Genomic DNA, 8,824 nt, shown 5'->3' on the forward strand with positions numbered 1-8,824 from the left:
GTGAGGGGATGATTATTTATAGCTACTGTAATGTAAGCCATAGGGTCCTAAAGTGTTTCGAGCAGATATTCCAGAACATTAAATGCAACTATAAATGGATAAGTATTATTAATTAATATAAATATCATTTTTGGTGATATAAGAGGAATAGAAGACTTCTATAATGGGATATGCAATTGTGTGGGGGGGGGGGGTGTAGGAAGATAACAGCGTCTCCACCGTTCAGCAAGAAGAACGAGAACTGCATTTAATCATATCTCAAAACAAGCAACATCTCAGATAATGAGAGGATGATCAGGAACCTGTGATCTAGTAAGGTGGAGAAACATTAGCTGCCTGTTTTTTATGCATAGTGGAGGAGAACAGTGTCTTGGAAGATGAAAAAAGGGAAAATATACATAATTTGCAGTTTATCATAAAATTTGAACAAGATGTGAGTATCCTACAAGGAAAAAACTTTGAGAACAGCAAAACTAATCTTGGATCAGGATTCTGTAATAAGAATAACATGAAATAATTTGATATATATACACGTGTGTGTATATACATATATATATATATATATATATATATATATATATATATATATATATATATATATATATATATATATACACACACACACACGTGTATATATATATATACACACACACACACATATGTGTATATATATATATATATATATATATATATATATATATATATATATATATATATATATATATATACACACACATACATACATATACATTATATATATACACACACACACACACACACACACACACACACACACACACACACAGACTGTATGTATAGACAAACAGGAACTAGATCATTTAATATACAGACATACGAGAAAAACAGGACAGAGTGATTAATTTTTAATTTTATTCTGTACATTTTTATATACAATATAATTTTTTGCATTAATGGCAAAAGTAACAATCAATAAAATGCAGTACATAAATATGAACAGGTTTTTCTTTTCTACAAATTTGCATATAACTAACATCTGAAATTAAAACTCAAAAACAGATACATACGGTTTCCCGGGGCCGTCACAGCACACAGACACACACACACACACAGAGGAGTTCAGTTACAGGTGCTAGTGCTCACACACATAACAAAACACTGATCTGGATGTGGAGCATCAAATGTCCAAATGTAACTGACTGCATGTCTCTCGCTCCCTCCCTCACTCCCACACACTCTCACTCCCTCTCGCTCACACTCACGCACGCTTACACTCACGCACATGCACAAACACCAAATAAATGCCTAAATAACTGCATTTGAATGCAAAACAAAAAACACAACCCCATAGTTATCTATTGTGCCGTGAAAGAAGCTCGAACGACAACGGTGGTGCCCTTTGGATCTCCGCCGTCCATCCACCTGCCAGCGGCTCACAGTAGTTATGTTCACATTCTGAAATTGTTATGGGGAAAAGGGATGAATGATTGATGACCAGGACAGGCAGCCTAGGTAGAAAATCGATCTGTTTGACCTTTTACTGTACAGGCTGAAGAGAAAGATCGAGGAAGAAATTGTCTACTAATCCAGACTGGAAGAAAACCAGTTGTAGAACAGCACAAAAAAAAAAAAGTCAGAGAACTCCCTGCTAACGACGCTAAATTGCACAACCTCATTTTGGCAAACCATGCGATTTCTAAAAAGGCGATGATCCAATACTTATGAACAAGATCAGCTTTAGATATAAACGATGAGCCTCAGATTTCCATTTTTGATGCAGTTATAAGTATTACTTATATCTTACCATTCCCTGAAACAAAGCAAAACTATGGCAAAGAGCTGGCACAGCAGGCAAAAGCATCTCAAAAAAAAGAAGAAAAAAAACTATGAATATTTAAAACCAAACGGTAATTAATGCATGGTCGTCACACAGCACTGTATTTTCCCCCCGCCTTCTTTTTTCTTAATAGCAAAAAACACATAAGTCCGTTTATCCGTTGTAGCTCAATAATTCGTGTCTTTCCGTGCTTTATATTCTCTGGATCTTGTCGGCCACCACCACTGGGTTTTCTTTTCGGATTTTGGCGGCCGCCTCGGCTTTATAGTCGTACGTGCAGTTGTGCTTGTCTGAGTAGCGGTGGATGCCACAGAAGAGCTGACCGCACCTGCAGTCGAAACCTGTGACACACATGCACGGACATCTCGTTATTCAAAAAGATATAAAAGCTTAGAACAGGAAAACGGTGTAGAAAACATCTGAGAAAACATATCTTGACATTTAAAGATTGAATTGAGACTGGTTTGAACATCATCATCTCTTAAATAAAAATAGCCAAACTTCACTGTTTTCATCCAGTCAGACAGATTTAGTGAGTTTGTTTAGATTTTTTGTTAATCAAAATGTTTTATTAATATTCCACTGGAATTCACAAGAGTGTCTTCAAAGTGAATATAATACCTTTTTTATGCAACAAATCAAGCAACATCAAAATTAAGCATATGCCTCATTTGTATAATTAAAAGACAAATATCCAAATAAAGGTAATTTTTTTGGAAAAATCTGAGTTTTTTTAAAATAAATAAATAGATAGATAGATAAATAAATAAATGAAATAACTTAGCTAGATACACATTTTCTTATGTTGTCTCTTGCCTTAAATGCTACCGCATTACCCATGATTCCTTAGGGCACGCTAACCTGTGAGTCCGAGCCTCTTGCGGCAAGTGAAGCAGCGGTTCTTTTTGGGTTTGTCCGAGTCTGGACTCTTAGCCACATCGCTGAGAGGTGAGCAGGAGGAAGTTGGCTGGCTAATGACTGTGGGAAAGGGAAGTCCACAAACATGATTATAAACAGGTTTCCCTTCAGCTTATGCACATCAAGAAAAGCTGTTACAGAAATAATCAACAATGACAATCTGTTTAAACCAGTAACACAGAAATTATTGTTCTTAAGCATAGTAAACAGAGCATTCAAGCATTCACAGTATAGGATGGAAACCTAGATGACAAAAAAGAAGTGTCTACTGATGTGAACCATTGCAACAAAGGGTTAGAAAGGTATCTAAAGGAGTGTAGATATTCATCTGTCCAGTGTTAGAAAAGCTAGACATCCAAAAACCTGGAGTTAAAGACCTGAAAAATCATTGAAACTGGGTAACATTACAGTTCATGAGTCTATGACACAAAAAAATGCCATGTGCCTTAAGTTTGCAGAGATTGCTTTGACACTCCGGAACTACTGAGAAAATACTGAGGTATTTGGAAAGAAAACACAGCATTTAAAAAGGGCACCACATACAATGACATCATCATCCCAGTAGTTAAGTATCAAAATTTGAGGCATCTTGTTGCCATCATTGAGGGAAAAATTTTATTGTCTTTCCCAAATATCCTACAGGATATTATCAGTGCGTCTGTGTGGCAGCTGAAGATCACTAGAATCATGGCTGATGGAAATCCACTGGCTGCCAAAAAAAGACCATTAGCCTTTTGTCCTGAACTCCAGTGTTATGTTGTGGATGACTATAAGGAGAGAGAAGAAGAAGAAAGAAAAAAAAAAACATACCAAGAGTTTGGAATGAGATTTGGGACGAGGCTACAATTTCACAGGTATGTGCCTGAAAGGCACACCACAGCAGGAACCAAATATACAGGAAGGAGGGGTGGAGACAGAAGGGAGGAGGGAGAGAGAGAGAGAGAGAGAGAGAGAAAGAAAGAGAGGGAACAAAAAAAGGGAAGTATTTTGGACCTCTGGAACCTACAGTTAAATGTTAAATCTTCTTTAACGGTTGCAAATAAAGTTTTCTGTAACAGTGCAGAGAACACATACACTCACTTTTACTACAGCAATATAAAAGAGCTGAAGAAAAGTGATGTGAATGTTTGTAAGTACTTTTGCTTCACTTGATATTTTTTCAATATGTTGCCAATTTTCTCTTTATTATCTAAACAGTGTAAATGCTAGCGAGCTTAATGGGAGGGCTGAGGGTTAAGACATGCTTCCTCTAACAATTTTTATTTGCATTGACTCTTTATACAAAAGATGGTGTTATGATGCTGGGTGAAGACTCAGGAGCCTAAATGAGAAAGACAGAGACAAGATAAACAAAATGAAAATAAAAGCATGAGAGGAACGTGACCCAGGATACAGTTGAACATTCTTGGAGGAGAACACTAAAACAAACAGGCTCTCTTGATTGGCTGGTCACAAACTAAGAGGCATGAGGACTAGTCATTTCCCACTGGCTACAACAGTGTCAATAACCAAACTTCGTTTGTTGTTTAAGCGCTAAATAAAGACAATACCTGCTTCCGCAATGTGCGGTGTAGGAGACGGGCTTTTCTCCTCTCTGGAAATGCTCATCTCCGTCATCTGTTGTGTGACAGGCAGGGAGGCTGCGGCCAACATGCCTCTGAGGAAACAGCACAGTATTTTCCGCTGACTTTGATACACACACAACCACATGCACAGCTGCTGGCAAAGACCCAAAGCACCTGACCATTACAAGAGGCTTTTCTCAGTCAGAGGCCTCAATGAACACAATGTGCACACAGGCACCCATGTGTAGAAGGTAGTTTTCTATTGGTGTGATTTTCTTAAGATTTATTCTTTACACTGTTATTATAGTTACGCCTATTTTCATTACCAAGAGATGGGTTTCTTTAGACGGAAAATCAAAATGTGGCACAGAGCCATAGTGACATCATATTTTATCTAAAGCAGGACTCTACAGGTAGAAAGACTATTTTTTAGAAATGTCAATCATTTTCAGATTATTTATTGGGATATATTGCGTCTCTGAAATACCTTTTCTTAAACTGTAGCATTAAAAAAATTCTAACTTCAACACTGTTTCTGTCTACTTATAAATGTGAAAGACAGACGGACCAAGTACAAATTAAAAGAAAGAAATTTTTAGGAGCAGAAAATAAAGAAACTGCAGACAGGCTGATACGGACAAATGGGCATCTTTTGTACAGAGAAACTCACTCTGACGCTGATTCTGCGCACGTCGCCTCCGCTTTGTTTAGGCTTCCATCTAGTCTCTGCATGGCCGCCATCTCAGATGAAGGGCTGCCTGCTGCTCCAGGAAGGAAAGTACATGACTGATTAACTGCAAACAGCAGCACTACTGTAAAACTTCTGTACGTTTTAATTTAATTCAATCGGCCTGAGGGACTTTAAACATAAACGTCTTCCACTATGCAAACACACCAGAAAAGGCATGTGAAGGACAGAAGCAGTCTAGCCTCTTCCACATACAGGACAGACATGTGTGATTCGCTAGCATCACTGTGATTGACAGTGTAGGGACAGAGCAGGTCATCCTGCCTACCAATTTTACTCCTTAGACTCTCTTTGTGATAGTCAGAAGCACCAGGTCATTTTCTTTTTATAATATTGCTGTGTGACTTACCCAGAGGGCTCACCGGGCTGCGATCGCTGCTCTGCTGTCGACTCAGGTTCTCCTTGTAGCACACAGAGCACATGCCATTATTCCTAGGGTTGCCGTAGAAACCACAACCCATGGTGCACAGGATAGGAACCGGGCTCTGATTGGTCTCCTGGGCCATTGCTGTAGGAAAGATCATTTTTGTGGGAGAGAGAAAGAGAGATGATATCTCTCATGTAGCTTATGGCAAACTTGTAATTAATATATAAATAAAATAAAAATCACTAATATGATATCAATATGGAATAAACTGGAAACATTCATAGTGTTTCAATAATCTGGTTTAAATTGATTTACATAATTTGTGGCATTTCTTTTTCTTTTAGAAATTTAGTGTAAAATATGTGCAATTTAAAACCTTTGTTAAGACATGGATTGGTGACTATGCTGATTCTGTCTAGCTTCATTTCTTTTGGTAACAATTAATTCAAGATAGACTGCTTACTCCAACCATTTGCATGATGTTTCCCTGCGGTGACTAAGATCTCTCAAATCACTATGTTCCTGTAAACATGTTTGTAATTAGCGCACATTTGTTTTACTTTGACCAAGCTGGACACCACATCCTTCAACCTGCAGTTTACAATCTAGATCCTGTACCTGCCTAATAAAATAAGTGAGTTAACCACAAAAGCTGCGGTGATGTACTTTGATATCTACAAAGTTTCTAAAAAGTAACTGGCTGAATTACAGCTATCATTAGTGTTAGAACTTCTGTCCAATCAGACTCCAGGATTTAACTGCAGTGGAATAATATTCCCTATTCTGATGAAACACAGAAAATCTACCTTTTTTAAATTATGAAAATGATAATGACAAAAAAAATGAACATGCAACATCTGTTTGTTAATTACCAACAAATTGTGACTTCATCTGGTGTTTTTCTGTGCATGCACTAGCTCTCTTCTGAAAACAACTGGGAACCCTGGATCTTGTATAGTGTGTTAGATTTGGGGACTTTTTAGGGACCCCCCACCCCCCCTGCCATACTACATGAGTGATGACCAATCACCACTGTTCCCCATGACCAATCACAGATCACCACTGTTCCCCATGACCAATCGCAGATCACCACTGTTCCCCATGACCAATCGCAGATCACCACTGTTCCCCATGACCAATCACAGATCACCACTGTTCCCCATGACCAATCACAGATCACCACTGTTCCCCATGACCAATCAACAACCACTGATTTTCCTAACCCACATTTTTGCTTTGAACTCTTGGAGATATCAAGTACTACAAGTGAGTAACTGTTTCCGTCATGACTATTTTTTTGGCTACATTCTTAATACAGTATATTGTTTTTGTACATGCACAAACATTTGGTCTGTGATGCCCTGACCAAAGAGGACTAATTTTTATAAAGACAAAAAAACAAAAAAAAACTATAATCTAACAGTTCCCATTCTGATAAACGGCTCTCTTTTTTTGTAGTGAAAGACACACAACCTTCTTCGTGTGCCATAATTTGTAATTTGATACGCCAAAGATCATGATGAATAAGTAGTATACAAATTGGGGTGTGACGTCATCCAGCTAGTTTCTGGGCATGCGTTAGCTACTTTTCTCTAGAACAATGTTTGGAACAGTGGAGTCGCATATCGTGACTATTGTGATGTCACTTTTTTTGGTCGTCTCGCCCACACTTAACATGAAATGGTGCCTGTAGTAGGCGATAAGCGGCACTCAATTCCACCCAAGTTTCACAGCCGAGGTAATACGAATCGTGTGAAAGTATACAGTGAAATTATCTGCTGCTGCTAGGTTTTTAAAAAGATACGTCTCGCGCACGGCAACGGTCCACGAATAAAAAAAAGCAAGATATAGCTCCTGTCTGAACGATAAATAATCCGAAAGATGACACGATTTATATTAATATTTTATATATCATACAGATATATTATACCCTTCAGATGCCAGTTATTGGGTGAATAAATCCCCAAAAGCTTTAGCTTAACTGTGACAGGACAAAACTAGAATAAAGAGAAGCGCTAATGCTACGTGCTAATGTTTGTGGTTTGTTCAGCTAACTGAAACACCAGCCAGGTTTGCTTAGCAACTCGGTAAGGAGATACCTCATACCTAATTTTTACAAACGGGAACAAAAAAAATCAGAACTCCGTATATATTAATAATTAAAAATAGTTTAGGGGTTAGTTTGTAGTGCTGACTGGCCTGGTTATTCATCTCAACTCACACAAGTATTTGTTTCTTTGTTACAGTAGCACTTCCTTTTCACTTCAGTCAGTTCGCTAGTTGACTAACACGAAAACTGTTTTGTTCGGGTTGGTTAAAGCTAAGTGTTTCTCAACATATGTTATACTAAAACCAAACTGTCTTTTTTTCTGTCCCCAAAAATCTAACAAAGCAGCTAGCATTTAGCCATGTAGCTAACTAATCGAACAAAACAATAGACGATAAGAGGATTAGTTGGTTAGCAGACTAGCTATTCACCACCTCGATAACGAAAGACGAATTCTCAGTAAGCGTAGGATTTATAGACTATACACGGATTAAAGAGCACATTTTGAGGACAATCCAATGTCAACACGTCTCAATCTACGAGGGAAGTTAGCCAGGGTTTCATGTCCTGTGTTTTTGCCCAGACAAGTCATGTCCAATTATTTATAATGGTGGTGCTGACTAGTTGACTTTTGTCTCTACAGGGTCCACCCGTCGAAAAACACCTTATATATTCACATATAAACATTAAACACACCTTCGTGTGTGTGATCATCTCTCTCTAAAGGTCTTTCGTTTTTAATACACGTCAGCAAACCGTCGTTAATCGAGCTTTTCCTGTCGAGAATAATATATTTAAAATAGACACAGGACCACATCACACTTACCTATAGGTCGGTTCTCAACTTATAATCGATGTCGATTGTAGAATCAAGGTAGAGATTTTATAAATTTAGCGAGCTCTGCTCCTGTTTTTTTTGTTTTTTGTTTTTTTTTTTTCTCACTCCGATGGCTTTGTGACGAGGACGGCGATAAATTTACTCCCGGAGTCTCTTGTCCTTTCCCGATCTTTTCTTTCACGCTGTTTGTTTCCTTCTTTAGTAAAGTGGGCGGGACTAACACGTCACCTCGACGTTTTGGCTCGCTATTGGTTACGCGATGTGTCCAGGAGGCGGAACGGAAATGTCAATTAAAGAAATAGATACGTTTACGACATATGTACTGATGACTAAACCCGAGCTCAGTGTGTGCGATTTTAGCCACGACTTAGTCGTCTGAGACAAAATCCTTAAATTTTTTAGAATCTTAGGGTAAAATATATAGTCTTTGATTGCTGGATTGACATGGTCACTGACAGCAAAATGATGCGTTCAGATTTTTCCTCCGATTAAGTGCTGGCAGTGTCAGAAGGTTTCAGACACTTA

At 38.1% G+C, this 8,824-nt stretch overlaps 1 protein-coding gene across 1 annotated transcript; it reads right to left on the reverse strand.

The window, feature by feature from the left end:
* Nucleotides 1–880: 880 nt before the first annotated feature.
* On the reverse strand, nt 881–8,511 carry zfand5a (zinc finger, AN1-type domain 5a). The gene is made up of 6 exons (XM_027141717.2): nt 8,288–8,511; nt 5,397–5,555; nt 4,970–5,060; nt 4,285–4,391; nt 2,678–2,794; nt 881–2,157 (listed from the first exon to the last, which is right to left on the reverse strand). Exons 2-6 carry the CDS (start codon nt 5,551–5,553, stop codon nt 2,009–2,011), a joined length of 621 nt encoding a protein of 206 aa, XP_026997518.1. The 5' UTR covers nt 5,554–5,555; nt 8,288–8,511; the 3' UTR covers nt 881–2,008.
* Nucleotides 8,512–8,824: the final 313 nt, after the last annotated feature.

This window comes from Tachysurus fulvidraco, chromosome 9, assembly GCF_022655615.1.
Source record: "Tachysurus fulvidraco isolate hzauxx_2018 chromosome 9, HZAU_PFXX_2.0, whole genome shotgun sequence".
Taxonomy (NCBI): Eukaryota; Metazoa; Chordata; class Actinopteri; order Siluriformes; family Bagridae; genus Tachysurus; species Tachysurus fulvidraco.